The sequence below is a fragment of the Mastigoproctus giganteus genome, chromosome 13, assembly GCF_048544385.1.
Source record: "Mastigoproctus giganteus isolate SK-2022 chromosome 13, ASM4854438v1, whole genome shotgun sequence".
Classification (NCBI taxonomy): domain Eukaryota; kingdom Metazoa; phylum Arthropoda; class Arachnida; order Uropygi; family Thelyphonidae; genus Mastigoproctus; species Mastigoproctus giganteus.
This window is the reverse complement of record NC_143587.1, coordinates 40,677,462-40,698,342: the sequence shown is the minus strand read 5'-3', so window position 1 is coordinate 40,698,342 and position 20,881 is coordinate 40,677,462. Positions and strand designations below refer to the sequence as shown.

The 20,881-nt window shown below is 38.4% G+C and overlaps 1 protein-coding gene across 1 annotated transcript in view; it reads left to right on the top strand.

Moving 5' to 3' along the window:
• Positions 1–20,881, top strand: part of LOC150075985 (prolow-density lipoprotein receptor-related protein 1-like) — a 1,358,636-nt gene that overhangs the window by 893,756 nt on the left and 443,999 nt on the right. The window contains 2 exon segments of the mRNA XM_090387555.1: positions 10,409–10,626; positions 10,952–11,140. Coding sequence (XP_090243681.1) covers positions 10,409–10,626; positions 10,952–11,140 — 407 coding nt within the window.

The window sequence follows — 20,881 nt, the reverse complement described above, 5'->3', positions numbered from 1 at the left end:
ATTATTCCCGCTCTCTCTCTTTCAAAACAGTCCCAACACGTGCCACCACCAGCCAACATCCATTTACTGTCCACTTCAAACTCACAGAACCAACTTTTCATCTTCCTCGTTTATTCATTGAACTGCTGTTTTCTGGAACAACCTTCCTTTGTACGTATTTCCTGAAAATTATAGTCTACAGAAGTTCAAGTCTAATGTCAACAAATATCTTCTTTCATCTTCTCAACCCTCAACCCAAGCACAGTACCAAGTACTATAGGTTCTAATACCTCTCGTGTTTCAGGTTTTCATTAAAAAATATATACAGCAGACTCTCAATTAACCGGGACACTTCAAGACTCCAAATTTAAAAAAATCAACCAGAAATAAAAAAAAATTCAAGAAATGACTAGAATAGGTATAAACAGATATTTTGCAATTGTAAATAAGCGACAAGCGGCATTATAAGTCGTCATTGGGAGATTAGTGTAACTATTATCTTGCAATCCCTGCTGTCTTCACACCCGCCACTCAAAAAAAAAAAGAGAGAGAGGCCAAACGTTTAGTTTGTTTTAGTGCGTTGCATCGATTATTGTGTTCCGTTGCAGTGCAAAAGGATAAATTTTGTTTCGTTATTTATTTCAGAGATGTCGGAATTTTTATTTTTATTTTTTGTTTAGAAATCACGAAAATGATGGGTAAACGCAAAAAAGTTCCATTTTCAGTTAAACAAAAAGTTGAAATTATTCAAAAGTTTGAAAATGGTGCATCTCTTATATCTCTAAGGAATCATTATAATAAGGATGTATCAAAATGGCCAACATGAACAAGTATCGTGCGGAATTCAAATTTGTCAATAATAATATAGTAGCAATATGTTATTAGTCATTCCCAAGTTACATAAAACTCGATGAAGTAAAATGTCCTGGAGCGTATTTCTCTTACGTATGTCGGGGACTTTTGTATTTTCGGATTAACCGGGAAATCGATTATCTGGAATTAGTTTTTTACCATCTATCTCGGAAAATCGAGAGTCTACTGTGTATATAATGTTACTGCTTTTGCATTAATCCTTTGCATTAGTAGTTGTTGGTGAATCTATTGTCAGGGAAACGGAGAACATGCTTTGTAAAAAGGATAGGTGGACCAGGACCCGAGTATGTCTGCCGCCAGGGACAAAGGTTGATGACGTTGTAGAGCGGATATCATCTTTTAAGGGCGATATAGTTGTACATGTCGGCACTAATGATATTAAGAGTAGGAGACTGGCAGAATTACTTAACAAGTACAGGTCACTGTTGAAAAAAAGCTGTGAATTAGGGTTGAATTTGAAAGTGTCTGCAATTCTGCCCAGACACGATAGCAGGGAGTATATGATGAGAGCTTTGTCGATCAATTCGGCCCTGGGAAAATTGTGCAAAGCTCAAAGGGTAGAATTTTTTTCAGCCTGGTCTGTACTTGTTAACAGGAGAGACTGCTTCTACAGGAATGGGATACACTTAAATAGAAAGGGTGCAAGAATATTTGCTAATGCTATCGAGGCAGTGTTAGGTGGGTCAGAAAACTGCTAGCTTGGGGCGATACAAGGACTAATAGATTAACAGTAGCCACTGGCAGAGGTGAAAGTGATTCTTGCACAGCTTCTATTGGAATGAGCAGCAGCCTGGAAAACAAGATGCAGGATATTTCAGGGACTGCTGGGAATTATTGTGCTACAAGTAAACACATGGGTTGTGTTAGGGTAGTTAAGAATAGGAACAGGTTTATGTATACTTGCATGCACATCAATGCTAGGAGTTTGGTAAATAAATTTGATGAATTTGAGGTATTGCTCAAAACATCAAAGGCAGATATTGTTGGGATATCAGAGACGTGGTGTCACACAGATATAAGGAATGCAGAACTGGAATTTGGGGAGTACAATGCGTACAGAAAGGATAGACAGGATAGGAAGGGAGGAAGGGTTATGCTATTAGTTAAGAAACACATAAAATCCAAGGAAGTGAAGCCAGTCGACATCACTAGACAGTGCAATGTCGAGTCAGTTTGGTGTGACATAAGCATTGGGAGATCAAAATTGAGAGTAGGAGTGTGCTATAGGCCTAATGACTGTGATGAGTATAATAAGAAACTGCACAGGGAAATAGTGGGCCAGTAAATCAGAGTTTTATAATGGGGGATTTTAATTTCCCAGATATTGACTGGAATTTGTGGGTTGGTCACTCACACACTAGCAAGGCTTTTGTAGATTTATTGGATGATTCTTTTCTACATCAGCATGTTCAGAAGGCAACTAGAGGGAGTAATACTCTTGATATGATTATCAGTAGTGATTCTTCATGCATTAAGAATCTACAGATAAAGAACCACGAGGTGGCAGTGATCACAGTGTGCTGAACTGGAATTTACTCAAAGAGGTAACTACCATCAGGGGTAAAGGGAAGGGCTTTTGCAAAGGCAACTACGATGGTCTGAGACAGTATTTAAATTCTATACAGTGGGACCAACTGATGATGTTACCAACAGCAAATTCAAAATGAGAAGCATTCAAAGAACTTCTCTTGGAAGCAACTAGGCTTTACATACCAACTAAGAAATATTGTTTGAGGTTTAGGCCTAAATGGATGTCAGATGAACTGAGACATATGACAGAGAAGAAAAATGCATGGGATACATATAAATTAACACGTTATTAATAAATTGATCTGTAACCAAGTTACAAAGGTAGTTAGGCAGGCGAAATGCAGATCGCGAGAAATCTTTGGCAAAGGATGCAAAGAAAAACAGCAAGGAGTTCTTTACATATGTAAACTCTAGAAGGAAGGGAATTAATCAGATTGGTTCACTTGATATTGATGATTCAATTCTTGATGATCCTGCTCAGGTACCTAACAAACTAAATGAATATTTCACATCGACATTCAAACATAAGGAGATATTCAGCGAGGGGAATGCCAGAGGTGAAGTAAACTCTGGCAGTGAGATGGATGATTTTGTAATAACTGAGAGGAAAGTGGAGGAGAAATTTTTGAAGATAAACATAAAAAAGGACCCGGGGTGGATGGGATCTATTCAGTTATATTAAAGGAGGCAGCAAAGGAAGTAAGAAAACCCTTAGCCATAATTATAAGAGCTTCTTTGGACTCAGGGCAGGTACCCATAGACTGGAAATGTGCAAATGTGACCCCAATTCACAAAGGAGGATCAAAGGCTGACACAAGTAATTATAGACCTGTGAATTTAACTTCTGTTCTAGGAAAATTAATGGAGGCATTGGTTAAAGAAGCACTGCAGGATCATCTAGATGAGACTTCAATTATAGCTCAAACACAGCATGGGTTTGTTAAGAGACAGTCTTGCCTGACCAGTTTGATTGGATACTATGATGCAGTCACAAAAGAACTGAATGCAGGGAATAACTTTGATATTATATACTTGGATCTTAGAAAGGCTTTTGATACTATTGCATATGGAACACTGCTGCACAAATTGGAGCAGTGTGGCATTGGAGGCAAATTGCTGCTATGGATAAAACGGTGGTTGAGGGGGAAAAGACAGAGTGGAGTCCCTCGGGGTTCAGTGTTGGGTTCATTATTGTTTTCTGTATTTCTAAATAATATTGATGATGGCATATCAAGCTTAATCTCCAAGTTTGCAGACGATACAAAAGTTGGCCTGGGTTGTTAAGGACACTACTGATGCTATGCTGCTGCAACAAGATCTGGAAAGGTTGAGCAGATGGGCTGAGAGGTGGCAAATTAAGTTTAACACTGACAAATGTAAAGTACTGCATATGGGAAACAGCAACCCCAGAGCAACGTATCAACTCTGTGGTACTACACTGACAGTGATAGAGAATGAAAAGGACTTTCGGGTAATTGTGGAGGCAGATATGAAGTTCTCTGAGCAGTGGAGACGGGCTGCAAAAGTAGCTCATGGTGTCTTATCAATGATATACAGGACTTTTTCTAGTAGGGATAAGGAGGTGATTATTCCCTTGTATAAGGCAGTGGACAGGCCACACCTTGAGTACCGTATACAGGTCTGGAGGCCTCATTTCAAGAAGGATGTAGAGCTGCTGGAACAAGTACATAGAAGGGCATCATGGTTAGTGAATGAAACAAAGGGTTGCTCTTACGAAGAAAGGCTTAAGTTTTGCAAATTACAGTGTCTGGAGACTAGGCACCCGCGAGATGATCTGATAGAGGTGTATAAAGCCTTGAATGGTTTGAGCATGCTCAATGCTGATGGGATTTTGCCTCTTGCTCAGAATAATCACCCGAGAGGGCATAAATTCAAATTGAGGAAAGACAGATGTAGGATAGACATGCGGAAATTTACCTTTAACCAGCGGGTAGTTGGTTGGTGGAACAGACTTTCATCCCTTGTTGTGGAAGTTGATAGTCTAAATAAATTTAAGGCTCAGTTGGACAGGTATTTCGAACGAACAAAGGGGTGAAGTGGAAGTTTTTTTTTTTTTTTTTTTTTTTTTCCTTTTCTGGCTAATGCTGCATAAGCTTGCTTTCTTGCACCATATGCCTCAACTAATGCTAATGCAAATATTTAAAGTACAGTCAGTCCTTGTATAGCAGGATAGTTGTGTTCCTAGAAACCCTCATGCAATATAAACAACAGGCCCTATGGGGAAAATAGGGTTAGGTGCCGACCACCCATGATTGAACACACATTTGTAACCAAAACATAACCAAACACAATAAATAATCGTAATAAAATACGTAAGTATTTTATTACGTAATAAAATATTGCTAATGCTTTTGCTTCTATCATAAGCAAACTTGTTTTTTGTTTGATTTTCTATCCAAACAGATGACAGCGGTTCCATCTCTTCTAATTCTTTTCGTCTTAATCTAATGGATTTTAATTGCACTTTGAGTTGTTACTGCTATGAAAGTTGTTTTTATTTTCTCTGCATTCTTTCTAATTCTCGGAGTTGCCTCATTTAGGTCTGTAGCATGTGCAATATCACATGGTCTTTCATTTCACTCAGAGCGTTTCACAATTTCATATTTTTTCTCTATCGATAGAGGCGGACTGCCCGTAAGCCTTACCGGGGAAACCCAGGTGGGCCAGAGGCCAGTGTGATTTTGGCCATAAACCATAGTGAGGCCACTACAAATTTTTGAGGGGAAGAATTTTTGACCCAGTCCGCCTCTGTTTATCGATATTGCTTTTCTTTTTCTCTCTGAATCTGCAGTATCGTCCTTTTCACACATTTTAAGTATTTTACTAATTTTTAGGGAATAAAGCACAATTACAAAATGAGGAGGTACACTTGATACACATAAACAAAGCTGCGTGCCCGTATGTAGCAACTGAATTAACAACACCGTAAAGGCAGAGATACGCTATTAACACCTCACATTTTACTAAAGCACATTTCTGGGGGATACTACCATAAAACAATAAAAACAATTTCCAGTTGTGTTTCTGCTAGTGGAATCTGTTATAAACTGGTAGTAAACTCAATCTAATTGCATTTGTGATAATACCGATAGCTGGAATTGTGTGGGTTTTTACGTTATTATGGTGAAATGAGTTTCCCCTTTGCTGACATAAAAAAACATAAATACATTTTCAGATTTTTCTCTTCATTCCTATCGTGTTCGTTCGGTTAGGGTGATTCCGCATTCGACTGCCATTTCCTGTAAACACAAAGGCGAATCGTGCATAAGCGAATTTGGTTCGTGTTATATAAGACATCGTTCCCCTATTTATAAATCATGTATGATTGAATTCGTGTAATGTAAACACGTGTTATACGAGAACTCACTGTACAATAAACCCTCAATTTAACAGACTAATAGGTGTCTGTTAATTGCAAAAGTCTATTAAATCTAATGTAACCTGGGGGGGGGCATTTTTTATTCCTAATTTTAAAAAAAAAAGACTTTAATACAATATACAGTACTGAACAATATAAAATTATGTTACAATTTGGACTTTGATTTACGGATATCAGAAACATTTTGTTTTTTTACACCGGAAATTTCACAAACACATGCTACTGAGATGCCTTGTTCTAATTTCTCAATTAGCTCTAATTTCTGTGCCACATTTAAGTTCACACGCTTTCTTTTACCTCCTCTATCACTTGATGCCATTTTAAATTATAAGGATTGCAAAATGATTTTTTATTTTTTTTTTTTTATGTAAACCCAAAAAACGAGAGGTGTTAAGAACCTATAGTACTTAGTACTATGCTTGGGTTGGAGGTTGAGCAGATGAAAGAAGATATTTGTTGACATTGGACTTGAACTTCTGTAGACTGTAATTTTCAGGAAATACGTATGAAGGAAGGTTGTTCCAGAAAACGGCAGTTGAATGAATAAACGAGGAATTTGAAAAGTTGGTTCTGTGAGTTTGAAGTTGGACAGTAAATGGATTTTGGCTGGTGGCGGCACGTGTTCGGACTGTTTTGAAAGAGAGAGCGGGAATTATAGAAGCCAATTCAGAAGAACAGTGCCCATGGAAGTATCTGTAGAAGAGGCATGCAGTAGAAACAGTACATCTATAAGACAGCACATGGAGAAACTCTGTTAGAGATGAGTCATTAATTAACCTAACGGCCCTCTTCTGAAGGGAATCAAGAAGCCTGAGAGGAGATTTGGGGCTCCACCCCAGATGTGGGAACAATATTCCATGGTAGGGCAGATCTGCAATTTGTACAGAGTGAGCAGCTGTTTGGAAGGAAAGTAACGCCGAGAGCAAAAGAGAAAACCAAGTTTTTTAGATGCAGAAGAAGCAATATTTGTAATGTGCTTGTGCCAAGAGAGATTAGAAGTCAGGGTAATCCCCAGAAGGGATGTATCATTTTGCCTAGAAATTGGAGTGTCACTAAAGATAAGCATAGGAGCAGAAGAATCCTTTCTGCGAGATAAAAGACAAGACTGAGTTTTGGAAGGGTTGAAATCAACTAAGTTGTCTTTGCCCCACTGGAGAATTACCTGAAGATCGGCATTTAAGGAATTGGTAGCAGATTTTCGAGAAGTTGAAGCTGACTGAGCAGGACAAGGTTTCTCAAAATGGAAAGTGGAATGCAATTTGCTATCATCGGCAAAACTATGGATGGGATTTACAGTCAGTGGAAGAAGGTCATTAATATACAAGAGGAAAAGAGAGGGGGAAAGAACTGAACCTTGGGGGACACCGGCATTAGTGGAGAAGTTAGAAGACAGAGAGCCATCAACCATCACCCTCAGTGAGAGATCAGAGAGAAAACTGGATAACCAATTACTAAAAACAGTTGGCAAACCATAAGATGGAAGCTTGTTTAGAAGACCTTTATGCCAAACACGATCAAAAGCCTTTGAGATGTCAAGAGCAACGACTCGTGTTTCACCGAACCTTTCCATTGAATTAGTCCATAAATGTGTAACATAAGCCAGAATATCACCAGTGGATCGACACTGACGGAATCCATACTGGTGATCGTTGATCAGACGGAAGGTTTCTAGGTAGTTTAAGAGTTGGCGGTTAATTGATTTCTCCATTACTTTAGAAAGAGTAGAAGTAATTGCAATGGGACGATAATTGGATGGGAGGGATTTGTCACCCATTTTAGGAACTGGCTGGATATGAGCAAATTTCCAAGCAGAAGGAAAAACACCTTTAGAATAAGAAAGTGAAAAAAGGCGGCAAAGAATAGGAGTAAGTTCAGGAGCACAGGTTTTGAGAACAAGTGGAGAAATACCATCAGGACCTGGAGCTTTCTTAGCATCAAGATTCATCAAAATCCTTCTGATATCCTTTTGACGGAAGACCACAGGAGGCATTGAATGGAGTGTGTTGGGAATGGTGGGTGGTGTTTTACCAAGATCATTAATACATGAGCTGGAAGAAAAATGGGATGCTAGCAGGTCAGCTTTATCCTTGGCTGAAGTGACAACAGAACCATCTGGTTTGGACAGAGGTGGGGGCAGAGATGGGCAAAAGTTGTGGCCAATAGCTTTGGCAAGAGACCAGAATGCTCGGCTACCATTAGGGCAAGAAGCAAGTTTTCTACTCTTAGCCTGTTCAAACTCTAGTTTGGACTGATTAATAACTGCTTTACAATTGTTGCGAGCTTTGGTGTAGGCAGAAAATGAAACTGAAGAATTAGAAACAAGCCAATTACGATATGCAACATTCTTCTCTTGGACAGCCTTAGCACATTTATTGGAAAACCAAGGTTTAGATAAAGGACGAGATTTTAAAGTGGAGTGTGGGATAAAGGATTCCATTCCGGCAAGAATAATTTCACTGACACGATCTGAGCAAATATTGACATCAGAACTTTTGAAACAGTAATCCGACCAAGGAAAAGAAGAAAAGAAGTCTCGCAGGTCATCCCATTTTGCATTCTTGTAATGCCAAACAACACGAGGTTGGGAATAGCCATGAGATAAAGGTTCCATTGGAGAAGAGACAATCACCAAGTTGTGATCTGAAGTGCCTAAAGGACCTCTCACTTCAACCGTGTACTTAGAAGGGTTGTTTGTGAGAAAAAGATCAAGTGTATTGGCTGATGATTAGGATTGTCCAGTATTCTTGTAGGTAAACGAACAATCTGTGCAAGGTCATTGGTAATTGCAAAAGCCTCAGCATCTCGACCAGCTGGGTCGGTGTGACTAGAAAACGGAAGCCAGCTGGAGTTGTGAACATTAAAATCACCAAGGAAAATTACCTCATTGTTAGGAAAGTTGGACTGGAGAAAGTCAAGTTGCAAAGAGAGGAAGTCAAAGAGCTTCAAGTGATTAGTGAAGTTGGGAGAACGGTAGAGACAACAGATGAATTTGACACAATGAGTTAGAGAGGGAATATCAGAACAGACATATGCACAAGTTCCACCTCTGAGGCGAAAGGAGTCATACAGCGAATGATTTGGGCATCCAAGATGAGCAGTAGTTGAATCAACCGATAACTGAGATTCTCTCAGAAAAAGTACATGGGGTTTGGCACACTGCAAGTGGAAATGGACAACATTGAGATTAGAATTGAGACCACGTATATTTGTGAAATGAATTAGAAAGTGCTTGGGAGGTTTAGATCTTTTCGCAGATAAGTTTGCTCTATTATTTTGACAATTTATGGTGTATTCAATAGTAATAAAAAGTGGGTGGGACATGCTGTATGAAGTAATGAAATTTTTGGATATGGTGTACACATGGTAAGAATATACCCAGATCCTTGACATAACGTGGCCTCGACAATGCTCCCCGCATACTCACTACTCGGATTCCCTCCAGTCACTATCTGGCAGAGTAGAGGTAGCAAGATTATACACTAGCTGATCTGGAAGCCTCCTAGAGAGTTACCAATAGGTTCGGTCCAGTGTACTAACTAGCGGCCAGCCTGCGAACACTGTTTTAGATCTGTACCCTCGAAATGTAAGGAATATTGGATCTCGCCACGATGTTCATCATAACCTCAAAAGTCATCAATCATACTGCATGATGGAAGAGATGGGGAAGGGTTGACCGGAACTTAGCTCTAGAGACTAAACATGGGTTTCACCACTTCAAGCCTCCAATAAGCAAAGTGGTGGTATTGCACTGGTTGATGAGAATCATCTACCACCTAGTAGAGGGGCGGCTTTCCTCCATTTGGTGTGGGCACCACACCTCGACCCCTGCTTACATTGGTTCACACCTGGATGGTCACCCACCATGTACTTGTGCATGGAGGTTATACCCAGGATTTAATAAATAGTCACAATTCAGAAATCACAGAAACACTCTGTATACAACCTGACCGCACGATAAGTTGAGGCAGACTGAAACAAAGCGAGTCGGTAAACCTGCAGTTTAGTGTCCCGAGTTGCTCCTCCGTAGCCAGGTGGGAAGGAGCAGCAGTGCGTAGTACATGCTTCTTGATTAGACCGGGGTTCGAGCCCGTCACCACCAAATATGGAGGATGCGGAAAGGTCAGGAAATGACCACCGCATATTCCCGGAGCAATACGGCCTTGGTTGCTAATGCTCCTAAAAACCAAATAACAAACAAACAACAAACATAGTGTCCCGAGTAACATTCAGCTCGCAAGTCACAGCCTGCTCTTATCTGTAATCTGGGAAAACAGCTATTTTGAACACATTTTCCGAAAGAATAAAAAAACAATTTCCTGCATTTGATTATAAAAATAAAAGTAGGTAATTATCAAAACAATAATGGAAAATATGTAATTATTATTAATTTTTAATTAATAATAACATTGAAGTTTTGTATAACCTAAAAAAATAATATGGTCGAGATTAATATGTACATTACTGCATTATTACTTGTTCGCTCCATTAAATCTGAAATCCATTATATCAGGGTCTGTTAAATCGAGGATTTACTGTACATAAAAATATGGCTATTTTCAAGAAATATTATTGATTGTTTGATTGCTTTATTAAATCAATATTTACAGTTTTTATGAAATTCTTTAGATATATGTATTGGACAGACTGGGGTGACAAACCATACATTGGCAAAGCTGGAATGGATGGCAGTGCAGTTCAGGTTTTAATTAATGAATCTCTGGGATGGCCAAATGCTCTCACTATTGATTATATCACCAGAGAATTGTTCTGGGCTGATGCACGAGAAGACTATATTGCTGTATCAGATATGAATGGAGATAACAGAAAAATAGTAATCAGCAGAGGTAAATAGAGACTTTTATACAACTAAATTGAGGTTGTGTGTATGTGTGTGTAAAACTATAATATATATCAATTTTTTTTACATGCACACATACTTTTGTATATGTCAAATTACTTGTCTTAAAGTCATGATAGATGTTTAGATGTTGGAATATTGCTGAAAGGGTCATTATCAGTCATATTTGTTCATCCATTAACCAATTAATTCAGGAAAGTTATTTTTAAGTTACGGTATCATATAACAAGCATGCATACATCCATTTGTCATGCAATAAAATGCTTTTAATTAAATTTAATTAAGTTAAATTAAAATTATTTCTTTAAAAGGTCCATATGATGCAGTGCATCACATTTTTGCTCTTACGATATTTGAAGATCAGCTCTACTGGACTGATTGGGAGACTAAAAGCATTGAAAAATGCCATAAATACCATTGTCGCAATTATACAACAGTTGTTAATACTGCCCATCGCCCTATGGATATACAGGTTTTTCATCCATTCAGACAAGCACCATGTAAGTAAATTCCTAAGATATTTCAACTTTTTTCTTAATATTTTCATTTTATGAAAGAGTTCTGTTTCCTTCACTGGCACTTTATTTATGAGTAATAATTCTGAATTTTAATGCATACTGTGTTTTCAATAGCATAATTTGCCCACTCTAGGTTTGAGAAGAAAATTTAGGAAAAATATTTTTTTCTATATAGTTTCTCTTATATATCCAAGTCAGGAAATCTCTATTTAAATTATTTCTCTTCCATACACTAGTGGAAGATAATTTAATGAATTTAGTGAATGCTCAAATTGTGCCTTTTGAAAGAATTTCATTTCCTTTCATCTTTTGAAAACAAAAGATGAAAGTAAAATTTCATCTTTTGTTTCCTTAATTATCAAGCTGTGTGTGCATGTGTGAAGGCCTTATTTAATTATTGTTAAGTGATCTCACTTTGCACTGCTGAATAGTAAATTTTTCAAAATGGTCAACATCATTTTAAATTAGCTGCAGTATTCAGCAACAAAGCAGTGTCATATTTTTACCTCGTTTATGAAGTTGCATATATAATTTTCAAATAAAACTCAGCATTAATTTTAACACAAAAAAAAAAAAAAATCGAATTTCAGTAAATAGTTCATCACAGCTACGTCTGTTTTCCATGCAACTTTTTTATTTACCTTACATTTTATTTCGCTATAAATCCATAATTAGAGTTGAATCCTAATCTTACTGTATTCTTTTTTTCATGGCATGTGTGCCATGCTGTTGCTCTAGCAACAGTCATGTGTTTTCTTATAGATTGTACCAGAAAATGTTAGTTTCACATCGAACTTTTATTGCACTGTGAGCAATAAAAGCTGTGAGCAAAGAATATTTCCTTTTTGTGATAACTGCACATTTTTTGAGCATAAAAGCTTTAGCAAAAGGGGATTAAACATAAACTAAGTTATAACTGTAAGTATATTGTATGAATACTATTATTCTTTTATGTTTAGTGATATTAATTTTATATTATAATACATCTTCAACAGCTAAACAGCTATGTTAATATAATATAACAAAACAAAATGCTTAACGGGTAATGATATATCACTGTTTTTAACTTGTGAAAGAAATCATTTTTAACTTCAAATATAAAATTCAACAATTACTAAACTTTCTTCCACATCATCATTAGGTTCAGGGATTGGATTGGCATTGCTTCCATCCAGGGAATACCCTTTGGCCAGAACAGCACCAGTGTCTCCCTCATGGAAATAAGGGAGGAACTAAAAGAGTGATGGGCAATTATAGACCAGTAAGTTTGGCTTCTGTGGTTGGTAAGGTTGGGAATCCATGGTTAAAGGCACAATAATCCCACAAAAGGTGCAATTTATCCTAAAACAGGTCTCAGTACTGTATCATGGATGGGAGAACTTGCCTGACAAATCTGGTAATTTATTTTGACAAAGTTATAAAGCAGTTGAATGCAAGAAACAACTTTGACATTATATATCTGGATTTTAGTATGCCACTTGAGATTGTTCCTCATGACAGGTTATTATTTCAATTGAACAGGTTGAGATAACAGAAAGATTGGGGTAATAGGTCAAGAAAACATGTTGGATTAGGGGTTGGTTGAAGGACAAGAGACAGAGGGTAGTCATAAATGGATATTCTTCAGTGGGGGCTGGAGAAGCAACTGGAATCCCACAGGGATCTGTGCTTGGACCTCTGTTGTTTCTTATCTTCCTAAATGAAATTGATTAAGGAATATAGGGGGTGTTGTCAAAGTTAACTGACAACCTTAAAGGTTGGAACCAAGCTATGCTGCTTCAGAAACAGAAACAGAAACCCAGTAATAGTTTATAGATTAGCAGAGCCGGAACTAGGCAATCCTATGCCTGGGGCAAAAGTGTTATAAGTATGTCCCCATTATATGCAGGTAGTCAACCTTTCAGTAGCATAGCTAGGATCATCGACACCTGGGGGCAACATGTCTTTCTGGCGCCCCTGATTGTGATAGATAATTCCTTCAGTTTGCACCCCTAAAATTAGATGCGTGGGGGAAATTCCCCCTCTGCACCCCCCTTGCTACGCCTCTGCAATCTGTATGAATTTATAAAAATTGCTATTGCAACAGTCAACGATTTGCATATATTTATTAAAAAATAATTTAGACTAAGGCGCATTTAGGGCTAGAGCCTCAAGCTGCGAACAAATTTGGACTATGTATATATAAAGTGCTTTAGCATCATAATACACAGCCATTTCTGAATAAACAGAAAATTTTTAAGGCGGCATCGTTTTAGGTTATATCTCATATTGTGAATACCTTCACAACGTGTTTCATGGCAACTCGTGAAGGTATTCACAATATGAGATATAACCTAAAATGATGCCGCCTTAAAAATTTTTTGTTTATTCAGAAATGGCTGTGTATTATGATGCTAAAGCACTTTATATATACATAGTTAAAAAATAATTTAAATAATACAATGAATGTAAGAAAACAAAAATATCAAAGAAAAACGAAACTACAAAGAAATTAGAAAACCAGATAGTTTATGTTTATATATCTAGTATAAAATCATAGAAACAAAATATTGTGAAATATAGTACTTTTAACATTATAACATAAACTAAAAATATGCAATGAAGGTGTATTATTTTAATTTAATTTTTCTCGCTTTGAAGAGAACCTTTCACAAGAAGCTACTGTTACAGGCAGGGTAAGAAAAATTCATATCATAGTGCTATTTCTATATTTCAATAACATTCTATTAGACAATACTCATGAATGAATTGGAGAAGTTGTAAAGGGGTTACAGATTTTATATCTTGATTTTTTCAAATATCAACGGCCTCCGTAGCCGAGTGGGCAGGAGCGGGAGTGCAGTAGCACACGCTCTTTGAGTAGACCGGGGTTCAAGCCCCTGACTGCTGAATACGGTCGATCTGCCAACCCGCACTGGACCAGCGTGGCAGATTATGGTCCATTTCCCTCAGCATGAATTGTTGAGGAGGCTTCCACCCTGCAGTGGGTTGATAATGGCTGCACTTTTTTTTTTTTTTTTTCAAATATCTGTTGAAATATCAACAGATATTTGAAAAATTGTTTGTCCTCCAGTGCTAACCACTGGATGACAAACCATAAAGCTCAGAGGTGTGACGTCACAAAACGAACCATATTTTATAGAAGTTTGTAATTGGAGTATCTCTGTTATTTTCAAAATTTGTAAAACACTATTCCTCCCTGATATATTTTTTTTCCATAAGTGATTATAAATCCCAAATTTATAATTTTTTTCACTCTCACAATATCACAAAAATTTCTGGAGTAGCACGTACAAAGATAATGCAGTATTTCTTTTAATATATTTTTTTATTTTATTTTTTTTTTATGCTATTATTGGTGTTGGGAATATGTCTTAATCTTTTGACTGTCTGTTGAAAGCAGTGACTAGCATGACTTCTCGGTATGTGGGTTAGGTGGCTGCATACATTTTACATTCCACTTATACTGTAGAACGGTAATCCCTTTAACCCTTAATTTGTGCTTTCTAATTGCTTAAACTGCCTTTTCTTCATGGAAATTTTATTAATTCTACCGAAACTTAAATTAAAGAAAATTAAATGTAATTACCAAAAGGAATTCAAAAAATTTGCTATAAAGAAGTTCATTAAACACAGGTCCGACTGTAATTAAATCAAAAATGAAGCAATTTTAAAATATATAATTGGTCGGATGCGCCCTTAGTATTATGCACTTCCCTAACCCGAAGGTACTATCCAGATGACCTTTGAATTTCTCCAAACTGTCAGCCTCTACCACCCATGTAGGCAACTTATTCCAGTAATTTATAACTCACTGGCTAAAATAAAACTTCCTGCAGTCCAATCTAAACATTTACCCCTGTAACTTGAATTTATGTCCTCTAGTTCTAGCATCATTTATAATCTTGAAAATTTCGTCCTCATTCATTTTACTGATGCCTCTCAGAGCCTTAAACACCTCAATCAAATCTCCTCTAAGGTGTCTAGTTTCCAAACTCTGCAACCCACATATTCGAAGTCTTTCTTTCATAAGGACGCCCTTTTGCCGATCTCACTCGCCCGTCTTTGCACCGAAAGGGTTCAAAGATGGGCGAGTGAGAGTTACTCTGGGGTTACTGCTACCCATATGTAGTACCTTGCATTATGATCTCCCTTTATTGACAATATTTATTTTTCAATGTTAAACTTCAACTGCCTATCAACCTACATTTCTCAGCCCATCAACCTAATTTTTCTAGATCTTGTTGCAGTAGCTCACCCGGATAACTGTCGTTAACCACCCTGCCAACCTTTGTATCATCTACAAACTTAGACATTAAGTCTGATATACCTTCATTGATAAATATTGAAAACAACAATGGGCCAGCACTGAACCCAAGGGAACTCCGCTAATAACATTAGTCCCCAAAGAGCAGTGTCAAGTGATAACCATCCCTTTATCCATAACAGTAGCTTGCCCATAATGCCACATTGCTCCAGTTTGTACAGTAGTCTTTTATGTGCAACAGTATCAAAAGTCGTCCTGAAATCCAAGTATCTGATGTCAGAATTATTTTTTACATTCAGATCCTTGGTCAATGCATCATAGTAACGTATCAGATTAGTTAGACAAGACCATCCCTTAAAAATCCATGGTCTGATTGCCTTATAATTGCCTGTCCAGATGGTCCTGCATTACTTCTTTAACCAGTGATTCCATTATTTTCCATGGAACATATGTTAAGCTAACAGGTCTGTAATTACCCACGTTGCCTTTTGATCCCCAGTTTTGAAATGGGGATATATTCACACATCTCCAGTGCTTCTATTGGAATGACCAGCAGCCTGGAAAACAGAATGCAGGATATTTCAGAGACTGCTGGGAGTCATTACGGTACAAGTAAACACGTTGGTTGTGTTAGGGTAGCTAAGAATAGGAACAGGACATGTATACTTGCGTGTACACCAATGCTAGGAGTTTGGTAAATAAATTTGATGAATTCGAGGTATTGCTCAAAACATCAAAGGTAGATATTGTTGGGATATCAGAGATGTGGTGTCACACAGATGTAACGAATGCATAACTGGAATTTAGGGAGTACAATGTGTACAGAAAGGATAGGAAAGGAGGGGGGGGTTATGCTATTAGTTAAGAAACACATAAAATCCAAGGAAGTGAAGCCAGTCGACATTGCTGGACAGTGTGTCGAGTCAGTTTGGTGTGACATAAGCATTGGGAGATCAAAATTGAGAGTAGGAGGGTGCTATAGACCTAATGACTCTGATGTGTATAATAATAAACTGTACAGGGAAATAGAGTGGGCCAGTAAATCAGAGAGTCTTATAATGGGGGATTTTAGTTTCCCAGATATTGACTGGAATTTGTGGGTTGGTCACTCACACGCTAGCAAGGCTTTTGTGGATTTATTGGATGATTGTTTTCTACATCAGCATGTTCGGGAGGCAACTAGAGGGAGTAATACTCTTGATTTGTTTATCAGTAGTTTGATTGTTTGTTTGTTTGGTTTTTAGGAGAATCAGCAACTAAGGCCATATTGCTTTGGGATATGCGGTGGTCATTCCCTGACCTTTCCACTTCCTCCGTATTTGGTGGTGACGGGCACGAACCCCAGTCTACATAACAAAACGTGTGCTACGCACTGCTGTTCCTTCCGACCTGGCTACGGAGGCACCTATTATCAGTAGTGATTCTTCATACATTAAGAATCTGCAGATAAAGAAACCACTAGGTGGCAGTGATCACAGTGTGCTGAAGTTGGATTTACTCAAAGAGGTAATTACCATTAGGGGTAAAGGAAAGGGTTTTTGCTTAAATTCTATACAGTGGTACCAACTGATGATGTTACCAACAGCAAATTTAAAATGGGAAGCATTAAAAGAACTTATCTTGGAAGCTACTAGGCTTTACATACCAACTAAGAAATATTGTTCACGGTTTAGGCCTAAATGGATGTCAGATGAACTAATGAGACATACGGCATAGAAGAAAAATGCATGGGATACATAAAAATTAACCTGTGACACAGAGGCCTGTGATAGATATAAGCTGATCTGTAACCAAGTTACAAAGGAGGTTAGGCAGGCGAAGGCAGATTACGAGAAATATTTGGCAAAGGATGCAAAGAAAAACAGCAAAGAGTTCTTTACTTATAAACTCTAGAAGGAAGGGGATGAATCAGATTGGTCCACTTGATATTGATGGTTCAACTGTTGATGACCCTGCTCAGGTAGCTAACAAACTAAATGAATATTTTGCATTGACATTCACATATGAGGAGTTATTCAGCGAGGGGAATGCCAGAGGTGTATTCAACTCTGGCAGTAAGCTAGATAATCTTGTAATAACTGAGAGAAAAGTGGAGGTGAAATTGTTGGAGATAAACACAATAAAGGTACCTGGGGTGGATAGGATCTATCCAGTTATATTAAAGGAGGCAGCAAAGGAAGTAAGCAAACCCTTACCCATAATTATGAGAGCTTCCTTGGAATCAAGGGAGGTACCCATAGACTGCAGATGTGCAAATGTGACCCCAATTCACAAAGGAGGATCAAAGGCTGACACAAGTTTATAGACCTGTGAGTTTAACTTCTGTTCCAGGAAAATTAATGGAGGCACTGGTTAAAGAAGCACTGCAGGATCATCTAGACAAGACTTCAGTTATAGCTCGGACACAGCATGGTTTTGTTCTTTGATATTATATATTTGGATCTTAGAAAGGCTTTTGATACTGTTGCACATGGAAGACTGCTGCAAAATTGGAGCAGTGTGGCATTGGAGGCAAATTGCTGCTATGGATAATGGGATGGTTGAGTGAGAGAAGACAGAGAGTGGTAATCAATGGACACTGCTCATCGTGGACTAATGTTATTAGTGGAGTCCCTCAGGGTTCAGTGGTGGGTCCACTATTGTTTTCTGTATTTATAAATGATATTGATGGTGGTATATCAAGCTTAATGTCCAAGTTTGCAGACAATACAAAGGATGGCAGGGTTGTTAAGGACACTACTGACGCTATGCTGCTGCAACAGGATCTGGAAAGGTTGAACAGATGTGCTGAGAGGTGGCAAATGAAGTTTAACATTGACAAATGTAAAGTACTTCATATGGAAAACAGCGACCCCCAGAGCAACGTATCAATCTGTGGTACTACACTGACAATGGTAGAGAATGAATAGGACTTGGGGGGGTTATTGTGCAGGCAGATATGAAGTTCTCTGAGCAGTGCAAACGAGCTGCAAGAGTAGCTCATGGAGTCTTGTCAATGATATACAGGAATTTTTATAGCAGGGATAAGGAGGTGATTATTCCCTTGTATAAGACAATGGTCAGGCCACACCTTGATTACTGTATACAGGTCTGGAGGCCTCATTTCAAGAAGGAGGTACAGCTGCTGGAACGAGTACAGAGAAGGGCAACAATATTAGTGAATGGAGCAAAGGGTTGCTGTTATGAAGAAAGGCTTAAATTTTGTACACCTCTATCGGATCACCAGCAAGGTGATCTGATAGAGGTGTATAAAGCCTTGAATGGTTTGAGCATGTTCAATGCCGATGGGATTCTTCTTCTTGCTCAGAATAATCACCTGAGAGAGCATAAATTCAGATTGAGGAAAGACAGATGTGTGAAAATTTGCCTTTAGCCAGCGGGTAGTTGGTTGATGGAACTGGCTTCCATCACTTGTTGTGGAAGTTGATAGCCTAAATAAATTTAAAGCTCAGCTGGACAGGTATTTCGAACGAACGGAGAGGTGAAATGGAAGTGTTTTTTTTTTTTTTTGGCCGATGCTGCATAAGCTTGCTTTCTTGCATCATATGCCTCTACTAATGCTAATGCATAGGGACCTGCCCTGAATCCAAGAATGCTCTCATAAGTATGGCTAAGGGTTTGCTTACTTCCTTTACTTCCTCCTTTAATATAATTGGATAGGTCTTGTACCATGATGTTATTCAGCAAGGGGAATGCCAGAGGTGTATTCAACTCTATCAGTAAGCTACAGAATCTTGAAATAACTGGGAGTAAAGTGGAGGAGAAACTGTTGAAGATAAACACAAGAAAGGCACCCGGGGTGAATGGGATCTATCCAGTTATATTAAAGGAGGCAGCAAAGGAAGTAAGCAAACCCTTAGCCATAATTATGAGAGCTTCCTTGGACTCAGGGGAGGTACCCATAGACTGGAAATGTGCAAATGTGACCCCAATATACAAAGGAGGAGCAAAGGCTGACACAAGTAATTATAGACCTGTGAGCTTAACTTCTGTTCCAGGAAAATTAATGGAGGCACTGGTTAAAGAAGCACTGCAGGATCATTTAGACAAGACTTCAGTTATAGCTCAGACACAGCATGGTTTTGTTAAGGGGAAGTCTTGCCTGACCAACTTGATTGGATATTATGATGCAGTCACAAAAGAACTGGATGCAGGGAATAACTTTGATATTATATACTTGGATCTTAGAAAGGCTTTTGATACTGTTGCACATGGAAGACTGCTACACAAATTGGAGCAGTGTGACATTGGAGGCAAATTGCTGCTATGGATAAAGGGGTGGTTGAGGGGGAGAAGACAGAGAGTGGTAATCAATGGACAATGCTCATCGTGGACTAATGTTATTAGTGGAGTCCCTCAGGTCTCAGTGTTGGGTCCATTATTGTTTTCTGTTTTTATAAATGATATTGATGATGGTATATCAAGCTTAATGTCCAAGTTTGCAGACGATACAAAGGTTGGCAGGGTTGTCAAGGACACTACTGACACTATGCTGCTGCAACAGGATCTGGAAAGGTTGAGCAGATGGGCTGAGAAGTGGCAAATGAAGTTTAACATTGACAAATGTAAAGTACTACACATGGGAAACAGCAACCCCAGAGCAACGTATCAACTCTGTGGTACTACACTGACAGTGGTAGAGAATGAAAGGGACTTGGGGGTGGTTGTGCAGGCAGATATGAAGTTCTCTGAGCAGTGCAGATGGGCTGCAAGAGTAGCTCATGGAGTATTGTCAAATATATACATTAATTTTTCCAGCAGGGATAAGGAGGTGATTATTCCATTGTATAAGGCAATGGTCAGGCTACACCTAGAGTACTGTATACAGGTCTGGAGGCCTCATTTCAAAAAGGATGTAGAGCTGCTGGAACGAGTACAGAGAAGGGCAACAAGATTAGTGAATGGAACAAAGGGTTGCTCTTACGAAGAAAGGCTTAAGTTTTGCAAATTACAGTGTCTGGAGACTAGGCACCAGCGAGGTGATCTGATAGAGGTGTATAAAGCCTTGAATGGTTTAAGCATGCTCAATGCTGATGGGATTCTTCCTCTAGCTCAGAAAAAATCACCTGAGAGGGCATAAATTCAAATTGAGGAAAGACAGATGTAGGATAGAAGTGAGGAAATTTGCCTTTAGCCAGCGGGTGGTTGGTTGGTGGAACAGACCTCCATCCCTTGTGGTGGAGGTTGATAGCCTAAATAAGTTTAAGGCTCAGCTGGACAGGTATTTGGAATGAACAGAGAGGTGAAGTAGAAGTGGGTTTTTTTTTTTTTTTTTTTTGGCTGATGCTGCATAAGCTTGCTTTCTTGCATCAAATGCCTCTACTAATGCTAATGCTAATTGTCTTCTTGATAGACGATGGAGTTGTCTGGATACACTGTCTTCATGAACAGAGTGCATTTGGCAATAATAGAAAGGTAGGCCATTCCTGTTAAGCTGTTGATTAATAGTAATCAGA